Source organism: Eubalaena glacialis, chromosome 8 (genome assembly GCF_028564815.1).
Source record: "Eubalaena glacialis isolate mEubGla1 chromosome 8, mEubGla1.1.hap2.+ XY, whole genome shotgun sequence".
NCBI lineage: Eukaryota > Metazoa > Chordata > Mammalia > Artiodactyla > Balaenidae > Eubalaena > Eubalaena glacialis.
Genome location: NC_083723.1, coordinates 121,948,578 through 121,970,085, shown reverse-complemented (window position 1 = coordinate 121,970,085; position 21,508 = coordinate 121,948,578). Strand labels below are relative to the sequence as shown.

The following is a 21,508-nucleotide window of genomic DNA, read 5'->3' as shown; positions in this document are numbered from 1 at the left end:
GGGACCTTGATCTTGGACTTCCCGGCAGCCTCCAGAACTCTGAGAATAAATTTCTCTTGTTCAAGCCACTCAGTCTATGGTATTTTGGTACGGCAGCCCGAGCTGAACAAGATACCCGTGGAACAATAACTTCGGGTCAAAGTGAAATATGCTATAAAACATATAGCAGCATTTGACAGGCTAGCAGGCACTGACACAAATGCAGGCTAAGTGCAGAGGCGGCCGAATAAAGAAATAAATACTCAACAGCAAACTAACACTGACACTTTCTGTCCTCCTGCAGACGCGGGGTTACTAATTGTTAACCAAGCCCAGAAAAAAACAAGACACCCCGCCCGCTCAAGGCCAACAGCACATGAGTACGGGCCACGCCACGAGGAGCGATTCTTGGTGGCAGGGGCAGAGCTGAGGCCACAGGTGCAGGAGCAGGAGTGGGTGCTGGGCGTCGAGCAGGGCTCGGCTGGAACAGAAGGGCCCCCGGGTGTGTGTGCTGGGCAGGCGGGGGTGGTCGGGAGAGCACGTGAGGCCCGACGAGGGGAGACCTGGGCTCAGCGCAACCGTGGTGGGTTCTCGGTAGCGGAGCAGCAGAGCCCACACTGCACAGACTCCGTGTTATCACGGACTGATGGCTTTGCCCAACTGATAACCTGGACAGACTAAGAACTTCAATGACTTAAAACTGGAATTTTTCAGGAAAAGATTACATTTACCTTTAACTTAGAGATCATGCTTGCTTCGGCATCATCACTTGCACTGTTCTGATGGACGAGCCTCTTGGCCAGCATCTTCGCATAGAACTTCTGAAACACGTCTTTGTCCTCTATATACTTGAAGACCACCATCTAGAAAGTCACCACGAGAGCACACTTAATGCACTTACAATCTGTCACCAAACACAGGCCAGAAACCAACACGTGTGCTTTGTCTTGTCCGGCCCTGTATGCCAACATTTATAATGACAAAAAATACTGTCCTGCTTCCCTGGTGGCGCAGTGGTTAAGAATCCACCTGCCAAGGCAGGGGACACGGGGTCGAGCCCTGGTCCGGGAAGATCCCACATGCCGCGGAGCAACTGAGCCCGTGAGCCACAACTACTGAGCCTGCGCTCTAGAGCCCGTGCGCCACAACTACTGAAGCCCGCGCGCCTAGAGTCCGTGCTCCGCAACAAGAGAAGCCACCGCAATGAGAAGCCCGCGCACCACGAGGAAGAGTAGCCCCCACTCGCCGCAACAAGAGAAAGCGCGCGTGCGGCAACGAAGACCTAACGCAGCCAAAAATAAGTTAATAAATTTAAAAAAAAAGTTTAAAAAAAATACTGTCCTGTAATCTTGAAAGTAAGTATTTTCATCAACCCCTTAAATCACATTAAGTTGGTCTACACTTAGTACTAATGAGGGAAGTACAAATGCTAAAATTAATGACTCAACATAGGGAGTAAAATCATAGATTCAAAATAAAATAAATGATTCTACTACTTTCCACATTCCAGATGGCTCGTGTAAATAACTTTAAAGCCACCTGTCAGAGCAAAGGTTACAACACACGACGTAGCTACCCAGCACCTTACCACTTGGTTGAGCGTGTCTTCTAGTTCTGCTTCTTCTGGGTTCTTGGAACTGACAATTTTTAAAAGGCACAGTGTTTTAGAACAGATCAGCAAACATTTACTAAACAAGCCCCACTTAGCCAAACTACCATATCAGATTGTGGTTCTGGACATTCAAATGCTCAGTTCTTTTCAGATTAACAGGTGGAAGAGGGAAAGTTAGCTTTCCTTACCTGTGGCAACTTGGCAATCTTATACTTTGTCTCTATTTCATAATCTATTCTCCCACATAATCATTTAGAATATCCACAGTGAAACTGAACCGAAGATTCTTGTTAAAAGTTTCCCAAAACATTCTGAACCAAGTTTTCCTTTAAGATAATCCATTTAAATGTAAGTAAATGAGCTTCACTTTTCTAATTGCCTTCTACAATATGCTTTAAGTTAACTTTGAAAAAAAAAAAAAAGCCTTTTAATGGCCTAATAATTAAAGACAATGAAAGGGGTTTTTAAACCACTTCTCAAGTGTTGCCTTCCGTTTTGTCATCATCTCTACAAAATAGATGCTTGTCCTTTAACAACTGATTCATTCACTCTATTCTATGAGCAAATATTAATTGAAAGGTGATTTCAGGGTAAATAAAAATTTAAAGCTTTTATCCCAAGAGTCCTTTATAAACAAGACCCCTATAAATTCATATAAAATGATCCAACCACCAGACAGGCTCCTATTTAAGAACAGTTGGCTCCGAAGGTCCATTCTTCTCTCTCTTTTTCTCACTGAGAGGTCAGGGCTGTGTCTCTCTTGAAAGAGGTTAATTTAGTGCCCACTGGAGTCTAGTCACTGACACGCGCTCATTAAAGCAGCACTTTTGGAACTAGCCGCCATTCTGCCTGCTTCAGCAGCCTTAACTAAAGAATCATCTATCAAGAGACTTGATGAGACCATTTCTAAAAAGACAATGGCTAAAAAAGAAGCTATTATGTATCCTGCCAAACAAACTGGAGGTATATGAGAGTACCTACATATTTAAGATATTGAAAACTTTCATTTTATAGAGCCTAAAAAATGAAATCAGGTCAGAAGAGGCATCCCAATTTAAAGTCCATTTTCACTCCTGAAATGAATACATTAGTGGATCTGACTAGAATTGCTAAATTATACATTAGACAAGCATTGTGATAAGTAGGGGGAAAAAAATCAAATACTCAATTTGCACTGGGCCTTGGGCAAATCACTTTCCGGCAAAGTTAAAAGAGATAGCTACTGCCCTTATCGAATGTCTTCTCATGTCAATCAAGAAGACCACATAGTTGTTCATACAGTTCTCAGTTCATGAAGTCAACTACAGTAGATTTGCTACTGTTGAGCCATCCTTGCATTCATTCTTAGAAAGCTATTCTATGTTCTGGACAGTTATTCTTTAGTTCGCTGATAAATTTAGTTTGCTAACATTTTACTTAAGATTCCCACAACTCTCTTCTAAGTGAGACTTGTTTGTAGTCTTTTTCCTGGTAGTGTAGGTGTTCTCAGTCTTTTTTGTAATGGGATTATACGAGCCTTTGAGAGCTGCTTAAAATACAATTTATTAATATTAAACCAATATAATTGGGGGGCACGGAAAACTACTGCAAAATCTGTTGGTGTGATATTTGGAATAGGAAAATAAGCCTTGAGCATTTCTAAACTGAAAAAAGCTACTCCTCAGTGAAAGAGACGCTGATGAAAACCAAAACAAACACACAAAAAATTAAGTGAGAACTTCAAAAAACACAACACAGAGAAGAAAACCGTATTAGATTATGTTGCCTCTAGTGCTTAATACACATACATTGATTAGGAAAAATACCAGTTGAGAAATAAGATGGTTAAAATATAAAGACTATGAAACAGCAATAAAACAAACTCATTAAATGAAGATCAATGTTAAAAGTATGCAGACTGATGAAAGCACTATAGTATGTGGAGAGTCTTCTGTTTTAAAAACCAGCCAGTGGGAGCTACTGCAGATTTTCAACTGGAAAAAAATTAATCAAGGCCAGCAGAAAAGAGCAAGTAGGGAGTGAAGAGAAATGGTGACTTTCTGCTGTAACCTCCACCCTCGTCACCACCAGCTGGACCTGCCCAGTGGAGTCCATTTAGCTAAAGGGTCACGCGCACACCGCCTGCCATTTATAGACATTAGTGATGTAAGAAAAACATGAACTGGGCACAGTGCACATAACATGAAGTGCCTTTTAGGAAGACAAAGAAGGTGTATTAGGTTTACAGTATTTTCTCAAAAGGTACAAAAATTACAATTTAACATACGTAAAATGTAATATAAATTTTAACTCCTCATCTAGAGGCTGAGATTTTAAACAGGTTTCCTAAGAAAAAACACAAAGTCACTAGTACCTCTTCTTCAACAAGGAGTCACAGTATCGAGCCAGCAGCTCGGGGGATTTACTGGATGACTGAGCCATTTTGGTGACCGCGTTGTTGTTTATGAAGCGACCGCAAGCCTGCAGATGACAGGAAACACAGTCAGAGGCCAGTGTGTCAGCCACTGTCCCCAGGAGAGCCACAGGCCAGCACACCCACCTTGTCCAGCGCGGCCACGAACCCAGCATCGTTGTTGAACGCTGACATCACCAGGGCGTTGTATTTTTTGTGAACGTCCAGCACTGTCTGTACATACATTTTGGGGTCCTTGGGCAGAGGGAAAAACAGACACACAAGTTGGTTTCTGGGGACTAAATTGCACACTAACATGCTACTAGAAAACATTCCAAAAGGTTTGGATACTTCTTCAAAGATGTTAACAAGTAAGGATCAAGAAATAGTTTTCATTCCATCATCAAAACACATAGGACATGATGTTTATAGATATAATAAAAGAAAATATATTCTCTGCACTCGAAATTAAATACTGACTTCAAGCTATATGAAAAACAGTGATTGTCCAAATTATTTGAAAACTCAAAGGGATCACAGAAAATAAACTTTCAAAGTGATAGCTTTACTTTGCCAATTTTTGTTGTTAACAATTCAACTTCTAGACTTTGTTTTGGCTGGGGAAACCAGTCTATCAGTTATTTAGAACTTAGTTGGGCAGGCAATGCAAGGATAACATAGCTTTTAGGTCCTAGGAAGTGTGGATGAGGGGCCGGGGTGGGTCAGACGTGGCAGCAAGGGTGAGACTAGTACATTCGGGAAAATCAGAAGACCCACGTGGACAAACAGAGAGAACAGAGACGGGAAAGGCCAGGGCCTGGGAGACAGGCAGAGCACCGTGGGATCGGCCGGGTAGCCCAGTGGGAGTCTCTGGACAAAGAAACAACAGGATGGAAATGAAATGTGAAAGTCAGCCACAGGAGCGGCTTCTGGAGCGATACAGAAGGAACACAGGAAGGGGGGCGCCAAAGGAGACAGTTCTGGGTAATCGGAAAGCAGAGGCCGACGCTGAGAGCCTGCTAGGCACCGGACGGCGCTGAGCCCGCAGAGGGCTGTCACTGCCCTGCCGCGAGGCCAGTGCTGTTCGCATCCCCTTCTCACAGACGAAGAAACAAAGTCACAGGCAACCATCCGGCCAAGGGCCTAAGCAGCGGCAGTCAGGCCTGGACACGGGCAGCCTGACTCCTGAGAGCCTTTGAGAAGGAAAGGGCCCGGGTGAGAGGTCGGGAAGGCAGGCTGAGCCCGCGTGGTGCGCGGTGCGGGCACGGCGCCCAGCACGTCACAAACGCAAGGCCTGGTGCGGGGGCCTTAAATGGTTTGCCAGCGTCTCCAAATTCCTGACAGGTGTTTCTCCTCGGGATTCAGGAACGAGAAACCGGAACTCCCCCAATTCTAGTTATTCTGCATTTTTGTGACACTTGACTTGTTTTAAAATAATAATGAGTAACCATTAAGAGTATATCATTTTTCTGTGATAGGGTTATACTAAAAGTTTCAGACGTTTTCTGTTAAAGATGTAATAAACATGCCAGGATTATTATTATTACGAACAAATGATAACAAGATTATCATTTCAATGACATGTAAAGTGGCCTCTACCTGACAGACATTCGATAAAACATTAAAAGGGAATTTAACACAAAATAATTGCCAAATAAAAATCACTTAAAATATTGAAAGCCAATGCCGCGTACATTTAATGTTTAAAAATTATCTATCTTAAAACTTAGAACACACACAGCATTAACTGCTCCATCAGAGAATCCGGCTCTTAGTTTCATGACAACTATTCCGGGTGTAGAAGAATTTCTTGCATTCTGTATTAATGGTCTTATTCACAAGACTGCACCCAAAAGCATCTCTCAGTTGGCACACAGCTTACTTCATATAAGCTCATTTCTTTTTTCTAACAATGAAAATACTGTCCGCTTGACTTAATTTTGGTTTTGCCATTGAAATTGATATTGCTTTTGCCAATTCAGATTGCTTTCTGATTTCATGTCAAATTATTTCACATCATTCAAATTATTTTTCTCTCTGCATTTGTTCTTTTAAAGTATTTACAAAGAACTTTAATCTCTAGCATATATCTACACACCGGAAAACGCCAGCAAACATTATCGTGTAGTATTTGAATAAAGTAACATTAAAGGTTAACAGCATTACAAAGAATCGCATATCAAAACTGCCAAGTTAAGGACTTTATTTGCTTCCAAAACTTGCTATTTCTTGGAACACCACTCACAGGATAGATATAAAGTATATTATGTATGTAAACAGGTTAGTTTTCATTTTATTTGCAAGAATGACTCACCCTTAGCAGCAGAGAGAGACACATACACATTTATAACAGGGCATCACCTACAAGGAAGACGGACCCCCTGGACGGCACTGCTCCTCTGCCTCATCCTGGCTCCCAGAGACGACCTGAAACTTGGACTCTCCACATCAGCACCCCTCCCCTTGCCCTGGACCACCATCAATGGAGTCCTCTGCATCAGGAAAGTCTCCACGGTGACCATTATGTTTGCAGGAGAACTACCAATGCTTTTCCCTGTTTTCTTGATTTCTTGACCAATTTTTCTCAGATTTAGGATTTGGAAAAACATAAATGTCCCCAGAAACGCCCAGCAGAATTCCCCATGGAAAGACAGCTCTTCCCTAAGGGAACAGAAGTCTTCAGACTCCAATTCCAGATTCTTTCTGCTATACGAGAAGACCCAGCCAGGAGCCTGGCTGGTGAGAAGTGAGAGTGTGAACGGAAGCCACTGAGGGAAGAGTGCGCTAAGGTACTGAGCCCTGGAGACTTGAATTTAGCATCTGAGATCCAGAGAGAAGCCACCTTGGAACCTGGCAAGGGCAGATGGAGACGGGAACACACAGGAATAACACAGAGGAGAGAATTTAAGGAAGGAGCAGTCAGCAGCGCCAAACAGAGAAAAGAGGTTCAAAAGGTGAGTGATTTAGCAACCAGGAGGTAAATGATGATCTCTTCAGAGGGCACCAGATCGCAGGGTTAGACAAGCAACAGAGGTAAGGAGAGAGAAAAGATCAGCTGGATGAAATGCACGTTTTTTCAAGAACATGAAGACGTGAATTTCTGACGTTAAAAAAAAAAAAAAAAGGAAAGCTCAGCTCAGTGCTCTGTGACAACCTAGATGGGTGGGATGGGGGGGGACGGGATGAGGGAGGTCCAAGCGGGAGGGGATATAGGTATACAGAGCTGATTCACTTCATTGTACAGCAGAAACTAACACAACATTGTAAAGCAATTATACGCCAATAAAAAAAAAAATGTAGTCAGTAATTGGCGTGATTACTCAATAGTACATGAGAGCTCTCTGCATATAAGAAACAGGACACCTCTCAGGCTGGTCCCGGAGGGATCTCATCCAACTCCTACGTGATTGGTGTCTTTATTGCCAATGGCTGTCACATTCCTCTCCAGACCAGACCAGACGTCCCCACTCGGTTCACACAACCTGCCGCGGACGCCTGGAGGGATCCCCAAACTCTGTGTGTCAGAGCCGGCCCCATCTCCTCCCTGGCCCTGCTGCTCTCTGGACCTCTCTCTTTCCATTTTTGTTTCAACGTGTTATTGTAGAAAAGAGTCAAACATATTCAAAATTACAAAGAACAGGAAAACCCACCCCACGTATTCATCGTCCAGCTTCAACAATTATCCAACACAAATCCTGTCCATTACAGAGTCTAATTACTTAATTCCTTCTGTGTCCCCCCATCACCAGCCCGTGTCATTTCCATCTGAACCACTCTAACAAACCTAACTGGTATACTAGCAACTCTTCTTCCTTTTAATCCATTTTCTACATGGTAGCGATTTTGTGAAAAAACAAAAATCTGATCTTGTCAGTGTCCGGTTTTATTATAACCCTTCTCCTGGTTTCGTCTTGCTCTTAGGATTAAGGTACATCATCAACCTGGCCTTCGAGGTCTCCCATGGTCTGGCCAGCCCGGGCCCACCCTCGCAGGGTTACCTTGTGCCCTGCCCCCTCTTCCTGTCGTAGCAGACTTCTCGGTGGCCAGGACAGGTCTCTGCTCTGTCTAGGACCCCTACCTGCCCAGGCAGTTCCAACTCTTCTACTGGTCTCCAATATTTTCAGGGAACCTCCCTGAGCTTCCAGGACAGGCCAGGCTTCCCTGTTAACACGAGCTCACCATCCCCGTGAGCTGTCGCCCAGGGCGGCCTCCCTCGCCGGGCATGAGCTCAAGGGGCTCACCGGACTGCGCCTGCCTTGCCTCCTGTACTTCGCCAACTCACTCTGAAACGGCCAAATCAGGAACAACCATAATCATAACTGAATTACTACCTTTTATCCCACATGTTTCCACTAACAGGATAATTCTAAAAGCCCGTCTCACAGAGAGAAAACACACTTTAGGCGCCTGACATAACTTCCATCTTACCCTTAGTTAAAGCAGGGAGGCGCGTGAGGCACGCCCAGAGGAGTGAGGCCAGTACCTCACGGGGAGCTGCTGCACATCACACAGGATTCCTCGGGGTCACTTGTGATCCTAAGGAATACTGTAATTCTGCCTCAAGAGGGTACGGGGGCCACAGGCCTGGGGCCTCCACCTCACGCACGTGCATCACGCTCTCGGCCTGTGTGGCCTCCAGGGCCCCGGGCGGCATCCGGCCTCCTGTCCTCGCGGGGGGCAGGCGGAGGCAGCACAGGCCACCCGGGGCCTTGTTCCATGAGGCCGACGTCCCCACCTCGGGGCTGTTTCTCTTCAAGAAGGAAAGGGAAAGAAATGTGTCTCCACTGACGAGGACACACCACGCCATCATTCGGGGTCAGTGGAACTCTTCTTCCCCTAAGCATTAGCACGTCCCCTTTGGAGTCGCATCATCTCCCAGCAAAACACAGAGAAGCAAGAGGTCCAGAAAAAGAACAATCCCAAACCACCAACTACACTCTGCTGATTACGTGTGGGAGCTTTAACCCCAGCCCGGCTCCCCATCACTCAGCACTTTCTGAGGTGCCCCCCCCCCGGCCCCCCGCCAGCCTATGCGCACTCAGGGTTTAAAAGTAATTTTGATATTAACTAATAAGCAAAAACCCCCAAAACCCAAACCAAAAAAACCAAATAGCCCCCTCCCCAAACTGGGAGAGAAATGGGAGGCCTCAAATACCATTCAGTATTCTAAGTCTCACATTTTCTTTAAAAAAAAAAATTTAATTAATTAATTAATTAATTAATTTTTGGCTGCGTTGGGTCTTCGTTGCTGCATGCAGGCTTTCTCTAGTTGCAGCGAGCGGGGGCTTCTCTTCGTTGCTGTGCGCGGGCTTCTCCCTGCGGTGGCTTCTCTTGTTGCGGAGCACGGGCTCTAGGCGCGCAGGCTTCAGTAGTTGTGGCACGCGGGCCCAGTAGCTGTGGCTCGCGGGGCTCTAGAGCGCAGGCTCAGTAGTTGTGGCACACGGGCTTAGTTGCTCTGCGGCATGTGGGATCTTCCCGGAAAAGGGCTCGAACCCGTGTCCCCTGCATTGGCAGGTGGATTCCTGCGCCACCAGGGAAGCCCTTTAATGGGCTTTACCTTACTCCATCACCTCAACTCTTTTGTTTAGATAAGCAGAAATCACTAGTTTTTCTGACTGAGAATGGTTTAAAGTTTAAAATATCAAGACAAACAAACTCAGCAATTGAACCAGCACTCTCCATTCCCACCATTTCAACCTCTGTCCACCTGCTACTTTCTGCTTCAGTCATTTTTACTTATCTTGTGAGCCTCAGAGCGTAATGAACACATCTTTAATCTGATCGTGACCTTCGGACTCTGATAAACTTTTACAAATCCCTGACCTGACTTACGTGACCGTGTGGCCTCCCATTTTTGACCCTGGCCCCTCGTGCCCGCTCACCCCTACCTCGCCCTGAATCCCAGGTGTGCCTGCAGTCAGCCCTTTGGTGTTGGTTACCCTGTAAATGCTGAGGCTCTAACTGACTAGATTTAGGTGCTGGGTGATCAAAGGCGAAAATATTAAATCTTGAAAGTGGAACTAAGTTAGACTTGCCAAGAAAAACTGTGTCTTCTCTAAGTGAAAGAATGATGTTTCAGAAAGTAATAAATGCATTAGTTCAGAAACAGGAGCAGCGTATACAGGAGGGAAGCGGGTGGGTGGGTGGGTGGCCAGAGAAGTTCACGGGTCGCATCGGACTGGCCTTGAACTGGGCAGGGGCCACTTCAGGACATACAGATACGCAGCAAAGACGAAGCCAAAATTCAGTTTCATGTGGGGTATAAAGTCAGATTTGGGCAGGAAGAGGCTTCCACGATGGGTCTGCTTGTGAAAGGACTGGAGTTCTCCCTACAGCTGAAGGAGAGAAGGGTGTTCCCTGGATACACAAAGGATACAGTGAGTCTTCTCAGAGCCTGGTTATCACAGACTAAAAATGGACATTTGTGTATTTTTTCCTTCAGAGAAAATGGTTATCCTCTTCAACTCATGGCAAGACAGAAGACGAATTCACAAATTTAGCTGCGTGCTTTCTGAACCAATCTGCACTGTCACCAAGTATCAGTTCTTTATGTAATTAAAATTGTAACCTGCTCCCTCCTCCTTCTCCTTTCCCACATCGACTGCACCAAAACTACTGCATTTCTTTCGTTTTGCTTTTTTTTTTTGTAAGTTTTATTATGGAAAAATTTCAACATACTCAAAATAAGAAATAGTAAAATCAGCTGCCATAATCCATCACCCAGCTTTAAGGGATAGCCTATAGCTGTAATAGTCTAGGATTTTCTTATCCTACCCTCTCCACACTCTTTAAAGATACGATGGATATGTTTCCCACCTCCCTTGACCACACAAAGCCAGGTCACACTCCAAATGTAAGGTTCCCGAGCTAAAGTTTAGCTCTGCATGGATAATCTTCTTCTATTACCACCCACAGAAAGGTTGAGTCAGGACTAAGTTATTTAAGCATTTTTCCAGAAGAGAAAGGGAATCTTGGTTGTATAAATGAAACCCAAATCTGCCAGAAGCATCCAGCACTGTGTTACTCTGTTCGTTCTGGTGTACGTTCACACACAAGTGAGTCCTCAATCCCAACCATGGAACTTTTTCATAATTCTTTTTCGTAAGGGGTCCCAGACTCACCCCTTCGTCTTATACTGAAAAATATGCTCGTCAGAGCTCCCCGATTTTACTGCTGCTTTTAAAACTCTCCGCTTTAACTGCCCCCTCTTACAAGCACTATCGCCCTGGCAGCCCTGAGCCGCTCCTGAAGCGCCCCTCTGTCTCAGTACACCATTGCTTCCCAAGCTGCAAGTAAGTATTCACAACTTTGTGCCCCAGTCTGGCTCTGCAGCCCAACCTCCCACTGTCAGACCAACAGCCCTGCTGGACATCGAAGCATCTACAAGCCCATTCTTGTTGGATTATATTTCAGTTCCAGTTAGACTGAGGTCACTAAATCAAGATACGGTTTCAAAGAGGACTTTGTGCTTATCTGTTGCCACTTCTGCCCTGAAGACTGAGTAATGAAACATGCTCTATACCTGATTTATGAAGCTTTCTTTGTAGGGAAGAACAATAGCACCCAGACTGCAGCAGGATCGTGTGTTAACTAAAAATTCAACATGGAACCAACTGCATCGTCAAGCATTCACTAGCAAGTACTTACAAGTCTGTATTGACTCTTTTCCTGAACTTTATTTTGCTATAAAATTGTGGCGTTAGGGGAACTTATAAAGCCATCCAATGACTTGATATAGTATTTACTTTGTATTTACATGGATGACTTTCCACATGGCTGGTGTTCTCTTTAGGATGGGCCATAAGGAAAGGTACTGTCAGTTCTGAATGCCGATAGTCATTCCTCTGAGCTACGGGCTCGTTCCCTAAGATCACTATGAATCAAGGAGTTGACTGTACTTCACAGTACTACCAACTGTCCTTTCCAGCAAGCTCTCTGTACTGATGGAAAACATCAGAGGCAAATTTGTAACCCACCTCTAATGAGAGACCAGACTTCACAGCATGCACTCTGAGTGCTATCCTGCACTTGGCTTCCTTTGTGTTTCCAACCCTTATTTTGCTACTCTCTGTTTCATTTATCCTACTGTCTTTTACGTATTGTGTAAGCCGCCCTGAATCCTGCTGGCAACACTGAGGAGTATAATTAAGACATAAGCAGACCGAGACCCTATTCTGTATGAGGCACAGCGCTGAGCTGAGGCCATGAAGATGGATAAAGCCATCCCTGTAGAAGACATTTACACAGACATCTAAGATATACGGCGTGTGAATGTCATGTAAATAGTCCAACATGCTGTTATTTCAAAGGGGTGATCGAGAAAGCCTTCATGGAAGAAATAGCATTTGAGGGTACTGAAAGATAAAGGTGTTTAACACATAGGAAAAAAAGAAGGAATATGTCTAAGCAGAGAGAAGAACCAGGAGGGTACAGCACAGCACACGTATGGAACTGGGAGTGTCTAAAAACGTTTCGATGACGGACATAATGAGGATGAAGAGTAAGGAGGATGGAACTGGAAAGGAGCTGGGGGCGGCAGCAGGTGGCCCTTCCTCTTTGCCACCATGGTCATCGTCATTACCAACAATAACTACTTGCTGTATCAGACGCTAGTTCTAAAATTATAAAGAGTATCAAACCATAGTTAAGGTGTCAGCTTTACTCTCAAGGGATTTATAATAGATGGAGTGACAAGAAACACAGAAGTTATACACAAATATAAAGTGGCATTTGGGAGATTTTTCTAAATGCCCTAATGGTTTAGGATGACGATACAACCACTTGGGTGGGAATAGTTAGTGGAGAGCATTTTTTTTAGAAAGTGGGATTTGAGCTGGCCTTCAAAAGCGGGATAAAACGAGAAGGAAGGAAGGACCGCGTTACAGGCAGAGACGGCAGCATGAGTATAAACAAGGACGTGCTCTGGGGGGAATGAGGACAGAACAGTTTCACTGGAAGATGAGGTCCATGAAAATGGGAGCATATTAGAAGAGGATTTTGATTTAATATAATATGGAAGATTTAATATATTATTTTAGGGAAGAGGGGTTTTTTGTGCTTTATTTGAAGCAACGGATGAAGAACATGGAGTGAAACTGTCCATGCATCAAGGAGTATTTTTGGAAGACGGAACTGCTAAGCAAGATGAGGGATGAACAGGAATGGGAGAGATGTAAGACCATCCAGAAACGAAGGGACGGGGCCCAGATTACAAGGGTCGCTTTGGGACTAGACAGGAAAAGCCTGAAGAGCCAAGGAAGGCCGCACGTCCCCACTCCGCTGACTCAGCAGAGAGGACCGGGCGGCGGCAACGCGCTGCTGGGGGCTGACGGGCTGGCTGCCCCTGGTCTGGGAGGACCCCGCGGCCACGCCCACATTCAGGAGGCAATGACGCCACCTTAGAAGACTCAAGTTGCCAGGGGCAGAGGGTGAGGCCGCGTGGCACATACTCCACAGCTGCCGCCGCCGTGCTAAGGAACCAAGGAAGGAAGATGTGAGTTTTAAAACGGACCCGCAATACAGTCACTAAAGCAGGCAGATGAGGTCACGGAGATTTGAGAAGACAAAGTGAGATCTGATGAGAAGACAAAGGTGAGGAGGCACCTCACACTGGAATTCTCGACAGCAGAGCCAGCGCAGGAAGGCCGTAAATGCTTGCTGGATGAACGAAAATGACTTCCATGTTCTCTGCGGCATCTGTTGGTCCTCTGAGCTTTAACACCAGCCGGTACCAGCAGCTGGTTGCTTTGGCAGAGGAAACAGCTGAGAACCCAGCACGGGGCCGCCCCACCACGGGCTTCAATCTTTTTAAATGAACACCTGAAGGTGTGGGCTCTGCTTTCAAGATGCTCCCCCTCAAGACCTAAGTGGACCGGCCAACCTCCTCCTATATTTTAATACGGATTATTTTTCTTCTGTTACTACATTGCCAACAACTGAGCACACCTGTAGTGCTTTGGCCCGTCTACATAAGCACACGAGGTCTCTCAACGTTCGACTCCTGACAGTCTGAAGGCAACGTGAAATGTGCTGATTTACCCTGCTGCTGCCCCACTGTCTGCTTTCAGTCCAGAGGCCACGCACGGGGTAACCTGCCTATGAAATAAACTTGCCTATTAAAAAAATTATCTGATCCTTTGTTCAGCTCTAAACCTGTTTAAAACCCATCCTTGAAGATTTCTTTGTGTTCCCAAAGTTCTACTGCTGCCCCGATGCAATGTGCTAACGGTGCCTGCAGCGTGGCTAGGCATGAGTGTCCTCCGTCGCAAGCATCTCTTGAAGGCTGGAGAGAACTCCTCCTCAAGCTGGAATCTCACGTCATGGTGGGTGGGATGGACCCACACTGACCTGCTTCAGCCTGAAGCCCCTGTACCCTGAGAGGAGCCCTGATCCCGAGCTGCGTTCCCTGGCATTCCCCGGCCTGGGTGCGGGGCAGGTACAAGAAGCAGTGTGTCTAAAAACAGCACATGTGTTTAGGGTTTCAGCCACACTTCACGGGGGAAGACTGCCAGTTCCTCTTTGGGTAAAGAGAGGGGGACACCATGAGGGGGATTTCCTGGACCCTGGTTACCCAGGAACAGCCATTATTCTCAAATCTGTTTTAACTATGAAAAAAAATGCCCTCAGAAAATTCTTAAGTAGATTTTGAAGTTTCTAACACAAAAATATTATTGGAATCACATTACAAATGTGAAACCTGTAATAATTTCAGCCTAGGCCACACTGATTAGCAGTAAAACTTGTTTTCTAGCCAAACTGATGGGATAAATGGAATCATAGGACTAGATAACTTTTCAGCCCTTAAAAAAAAATCATTTAAGCAGTGCCTTCTATGGCATTTAACAGATGAATTTAAATGATTCTCATATACTGTGATTCAACTCAGTTAGGTGAAAAACTTTAAAAACTGTTTTGAAAGTAATTAAACCCCACTTAAAATTAGGTACGATAATTGTAATTTTTTACTGATTCAATCAATCTCCTTTTTCTGCCGCTTTTTTTTTTTTCCCCCCAGCATTAATGGGTTTTGGAAAACCATCATGGTTTGGGTTACAATACATCTTTTACGTTTACTACACATATGATAAAAATGAATACCTACTTAAAATTATTTATGTTTCAGCAGCCGTATTTATTCTGTCTTACAATAAGCAGCTGCTGTGAGTCAGGCTAAGACCGGCTACATGTGCTCTCTCTGGAGCGTCTTCAAGTTTCCTGGCCTTTCACAACATTGGTGAGTAAAGGTAGCAGGTCCGACCCAGCCCGGGGAAGGTCGTAAAGAAATCCACGCACCAGTCAGATGGCACCACGAACTTATGAGTCAACCGAAACTCCAGAGATGAGCCAATAAAATGGAAATCCAGGGAAAACTCCTTTTGCAGAAAATAGGAAAAGTATTTGTTTTCTTAAAGAAACTTTTCCTCACAAGAAAAACAATTTAAAAAGCCAGTTTCATGAGTTCAGTATAAAAACAGTTCCTATGGAAATAATAATTATAATGAATAATGTATTTTTAAATGTTTGACTTTTGAAAGTTAAGGCAGATGCAATATAAATTTACCAAGTTATATATAATTATTCTTCATGGGGGAAAATCTTATTTTGGTGTTTAAATACATGTATATCAGTGGCTTACATCTAAGTAATAAAAATATTGTTTAAAAGCTTAATTTCCAATAAAATATAACTGCTGGTAAATACAGTTTATTTTTGCTGTCTACTGCTGACGGATGAAGTCTCTACTAATAGAGAAATAATTTTACTTAGAAGCTGAACTTGTGCTTTAACTGCCATGAAAAGGTCAACTTCAGATTCAAGGCTCACTGACCAAGTCAATCAGGCAACTGACTGTATCCAAAAGAAAGAGAAAATGGTACTTGAGAATTACAACGTGATTATTTCCCCATCTAGAACCTTACTTGGTTTGGAAAAGATTGACTTTAGAAGGAATATCCCATCATTCCTATGAAAACAAAAAAGCAAGTTATCCTACTGATTTTTAATCTAACTATATTCACCTAGAACATGAGTCCCTAAGGCCAATCTCATACCTAACATTTAACAGTTTACATGAAAAAGCGAAACCTGCTTCATTTATCTGCTACTCTAATCCATATCTGATGAAATAAGACTCGCCACTTAACTCATTTGAAGGAAAGTCATTTAACTTGGCTCTGCTGCCCACACAGCCAAACCGGGTTCTGAATTAACATCTGTGAAAACACCTTACGTTACTGAAAAGATATCTTCATCAGGTCACCCCTTTTGAATCTCATGTACCTGCCTGTGTGTGTCAGGCCCTTTAAAGGTTGTTTACATTCTTCCCTCTAATACTTCACAGATGTGATAACAAGTGAGGCAGCAACCCCCATAATTAAAAGTGGAAAAGGGATCCCCCAAAGATAACAGGAAAATAAAGACTTAAAAAAACATATTAAAGATAGTATTGTTGAAATAATTAACACCAAACACAATAAAATCAGAGATAAAAAGTTTTCTGATTCAGACCTAAGAACCAGCTGTGTGTTCTAGAAGCTTTTCTTCTCCAATAGTTGTCCCAAACAATATCAAAACTAAAGTTCACAATAGGGACAAAACTGAAGACAACTTACCTCTTAGAAACACATGATACTTCCTATGTAAAATTATCAAGTGAATTATAGATAACCTAGCAAAATATTCTTGTGACTCCTGCAGTGGGGATGGGGGTGTGTATGAGAAATGCCATACATTTCAGGGCCTTTCCAGGGCAAACAGCCCAGTGAGCTTCAAGGGGAGGGCAGTACACAGACCGAACGAAGTTCCTGCAAGGGGCAGCCTGTGGCCCGTGGGTGCCAGAGCCAAGTCTCTAGGAGGCTTTAGCCTATTCTTTCTATGGAATAATCTTCTCTCTTCTAGTGCAAGGAATGTAATTTTGAGAAGACATAAAGGAAAAAAGAATATCAAGAAATTAAATCCTTAATGCCTAAAAAGTGCCAGAGAAGAGTTTATGAAGATGTTTACTAAAATAAAGATGCTTGTGAACCTTCTATTTTAGAAAGCCAAAACAAGGTTCTCTACGAGACTCTAGTGAAAATCTTACCCCTTGGATTTGTAAGTGGAGACACGAGACACACCTGCAGTCCGTGCATGGGAATGGTTAGGCCCGACTGGCTTTCAGTTAAACAGTACTTACATTTAAAGCAGCTTCTCCACACTTTTCAATCGCTGCAAGACCCTGATTATGAATGTGTGTCTCCAGGAGTTTTTTCAATTCTCCCAGGCCATCCTGGATTCTAGATACAAGATTATACATGCGACCCAAATCTGAAAGAAGAAGGCGCCACACCTTTATGCACAGAAACAAACTCTGCATATCCATTCCACTAAGTAAGTGCTTATAGAGGTGAAAGGTACACTGAAATAAAACCACCGTGTTTTTACACCTTAATAATCAAATGCACTTAACTGTAACCAAATACTTTATATTTAGCATATGTATATTTAGCTGAAAGTAACAATGAAGTCATGCTATTATAAAAGCATATTCTCTCCCTTGCTAGGAGAAACTACTAATAGAGAAAGAAGATGATCAGGAACTACATCTGATGCTTCCTAAAATTTGAGATTGAGATATGATTTATGCCTGACACATAATAGGCACTCAAATATTATTTAAAAGAATGAATAAATTTAAGGAGTATTTATGAGTATCCATCTCAACTATACAAACAAATAAGTCACAAAAGGGTCCCCATATTCTTCACTTAATATACGTATGGCACATGGTTGATATATGAACACCAAAGAAAAATCCTGAATCCAAACACCATTCTTTTACTGAGCTCCTAAAATGTTCCAGTAAAACAAGGGAGGGGTAAAGGAAATACTTCTGCAAAATTATAGCCTTCTCATCTTAAAGAATTTTCAGAAGAAACATACACGAGAAAAAAAAAACCAAAAACCAGTGGTAGCATCATTTAATGCTAAGGTGTATGGAACAAGTTAGACTCCAAACCAAACTGAAAAGATGCTCTTCCCCCAAAGTCACACCCCAAACACACTGCAGAGGTCTGAAATCAACACACGACAAGGTACACACACGCGCACACACAATCTCACACGTGAATCTCTTAAAGAATGACTGGTGTTGGTAATGCTAACTCTGAGTCTAGAACTTCTCGCAATTTCAAAATCTCAGATCAAAATACATACCCTTGTGTTTTGAATCTCAGTGGCTCACCTTCATTTTTGTCGGCATCCAATAAATTCTGAAACTCCGTGTGGAAGATCTCCAAGTGTTTCTCGATGAGCACCTGCTCGCACTTCCTGGCTAGCTCGTCCTGGGTGCTCTCGTGAAGGTAGACCTGGACTCTCCGCTGCTCCTCCAGCAAACGAGCCTCCGCCTGTGGGAATTAACTCAAGTCAGAGGTTTGGGTTTGCTTTTTAAAAACTGCTAACAAAAATAACAGCAAATGAAACTCACAAACCTGCCCGAAGAAAAAAAGGGAGGGGAGGGGTTCTCTGATTTTAGGATGAATGCCAACTGTAACTAACCAGTCACTGATGTGTCCCACGTCCTCTGTAACCTATGTCTTTGCTTCCAAGTCCTCTTTAAATGACTTTAATGAGGTTATCGTGATTAACAGTCCAAATGTATTTACATCAATTTTCTTCCCACAGATACGTGGCGTTTCACACCTTTTGGGGGTAATACCCCTGGCGACACTCTGAGAAATCTGTGGATTCTCCACTGCACACAGACACGGAGGGAAGAACCACGCCCTCTGACAGAGAGCTACTTGAGGTCAAGGGTCACATAAATACATTCCCTGAAATGACCACATGGAAAGAATCAGTAGTAATTAGACTTAAAAAAAATTTAAATATTATGGCCTTCTCTTGCCAATCAACTGAATATGCATCTCTGAAATCTACTGGATTATTTACTCATCTCAATTTCTTCCATCTCCCTTCAAGGAAGAGAGGAAAACAGGGATGCAATTTAAAAGAGTAGCAAAATTAATAAAAGCCGGTATGTTTTACAACATATTACCAGAAATGTGTGGTGTAAAGTATCACCTAGGAACCACTAAATTATCAAAGCAAGAAAGAAATTTCAATGATCTCGCATTATTCAGGTAATCTGAATGAAGAGTGAAAAACTATATTTTGTATTGTAAAAATGCCAATACTTCCCAAAATGATTTTTAAATTTGGCATAATTTTGGAGAAATCTAGAAAAATTCAAGTGGAAGAATAAACATCCAAGAGCCAAAAAAACATAAAATGAAAAAGTGACTGGGCAGGCCTTGCACTGTCAAGAATTACTAATAGGACAATAGTTTCAACTGCAGAAATTTAAACCTTACTGCACATTCTAAATAGAGTTAAATGTAAAAAACAAAATAAACTTGGAAAATATCTGTAGTATATATCAAAAGTTCAATATCCTTAGTATATAAAAATCTCTGAAAAATCAATAAGTATGTGCAAATAAAAACATGGGAAAGGAAAAGGAACAATTTGCAAATTAAGAAATACTTGAAGATTCTGATAAGATATAATTTGTTATATTATTTGGTTAATGGAATACTGCTATCCAGTAAATATAAAATACGTTAATGTAATAAATTAGTGGGGAAAAAATGCTATTAAAAAACCCTATAGGGCTTCCCTGGTGGCGCAGTGGTTAAGAATCCACCGGCCAATGCAGGAGACACGGGTTCGAGCCCGGGTCCAGGAAGATCCCACATGCCGCGGAGCAACTAAGCCCCTGTGCCACAACTACTGAGCCTGCGCTCTAGAGCCCGCGAGCCACAACTACTGAGCCCATGCGCCAGGAGCCCGTGCTCCGCAACAAGAGAAGCCACCGCAATGAGAAGCCTGCGCACTGCAACGAAGAGTAGCCCCTGTTCTCTGCAACTAGAGAAAGCCCGCACACAGCAACAAAGACCCAGCGCAGCCAAAAATAAATAAATAAAAACAAAACAAAACCCTATAGCATTACTCCAATTTGGGGTCTATGTGCATACTTAAGTAACAGTGTCCCAAGTTCGTGCAGGTTTATGTTATTTGTATTTCCCCACAAGTCTACAGTTGTGTTTTTTTTCCTGATTACAAAGCTATTTTAAAAAACAATAAAAGATCTTTCTGTGCTTTAACTCTGAAGTTCCAAGCCTCTGCTGCTTCATATCTAGTATTTCATTAAGCCTGATACCTCAAGAACTAAAGCTGGTGAAATACAGGACGTGCAAACCAAAAAGCACCACTTTTTCTCGAGGTTATACTTGTTTCCTGGAAGAACATAATACCCTGGCAGCAAAAAGTCATCTCTTAAAAACTTTTCTCTCCCCCAAAATGAAAGGTAAAGCTTTGGTATCACTGCTGATTCACTCTCCGGGGGACACTGGCTTTCCATCCCCTGTACTACAAAAAACCAGTAGCACTGTACAGAGTCTTCCTGCAGGGGCCAAGGGGGAAGAGCAAACTGGCCCCTAAGTGATCACAAAAGCATTTAAAGCCAGAGGGGCTCAGGAGCTGTTTACACAGCAGTCCCCCCTTATCTATGGGGGATACGTTCCAAGACCCTCAGTGGATGCCTGAAACTGTGAACCCTATAAGTACTATGTTTTTTCCTATACATACGTACGTATGAGAAAGTTTAATTTACAAATTAGGTACAGTTAAGAGATTAGCAACAACAACAATAAAGTAGAACAATTATAACAATATAATGTAATAAAAATTATGTTTAATGCCTTTGCCATCTTAACTGGGCAGGTGTCATGCACTGTGGCCATAACGTCCACTTGAGGTGTGACAGCAAAACTAGCACAAATTTTCCTTCTTTACAACTTCATGGAGAGACAATTTATTCTCACCACAGATCTTAGCAACCTTTTCCTTACTAAGTTGAGAACTTTCTCCTGTTTACTTAAAGGAAGTACTTTACGGCTTCTCTTTGGCGTATCTGAATTGCTACTCTTGTGCTTTGGGGCCACTTTTAAGTAAAATAAGGGCTACGTGATCTCAAGCACTGCAGACGACAGTCGATCTGATCACCTGGTCGGTGACGAGACTAACAGGGGAGATGCTCTGGACAAAGGTATGATTCAAGGGCAAGATTCCATCATGCTACTCAGAACGACATATTTCAATACATACAATTTAAAGCTTATGGACTGTTTATTTCTGGAACTTTCCATTTAATATTTTTCGGACTGAGGTTGACTGTGGGTAACTGAAACTGTGAATACGGTGGGACTACTGCCCACAGGCCTACTTCCTTTTACTGGAATTCACAGATACTGCTTTTTTAAAAACAAAACAGAAACTGAAGGACTGTGGGTTGAGCAAGTCTATCAGCACCCGTTTTTTCAATAGCGTTTGCTCACTTTGGGTCCCTGTGCCACATTTTGGTAATTCTCAAAATATTTAAACTTTTTCATTATTATTATTTGTTATGCTGATCTGTGATCAGTGATCTTTGATGTTGCTATTATAATTGTTTTGGTATCATTTAGCAATAAAGTTTTTTAAAATTA

At 43.0% G+C, this 21,508-nt stretch overlaps 1 protein-coding gene across 1 annotated transcript in view; it reads right to left on the bottom strand.

Moving 5' to 3' along the window:
• Positions 1-21,508, bottom strand: part of CUL1 (cullin 1) — a 108,832-nt gene that overhangs the window by 11,933 nt on the left and 75,391 nt on the right. The window contains exons 8-13 of the mRNA XM_061198860.1: positions 18,205-18,367; positions 17,158-17,288; positions 4,131-4,238; positions 3,945-4,051; positions 1,568-1,616; positions 711-842 (exon numbers count right to left, since the gene is read on the bottom strand). Coding sequence (XP_061054843.1) covers positions 711-842; positions 1,568-1,616; positions 3,945-4,051; positions 4,131-4,238; positions 17,158-17,288; positions 18,205-18,367 — 690 coding nt within the window. The remainder of the gene's footprint in view (positions 1-710; positions 843-1,567; positions 1,617-3,944; positions 4,052-4,130; positions 4,239-17,157; positions 17,289-18,204; positions 18,368-21,508) is intronic.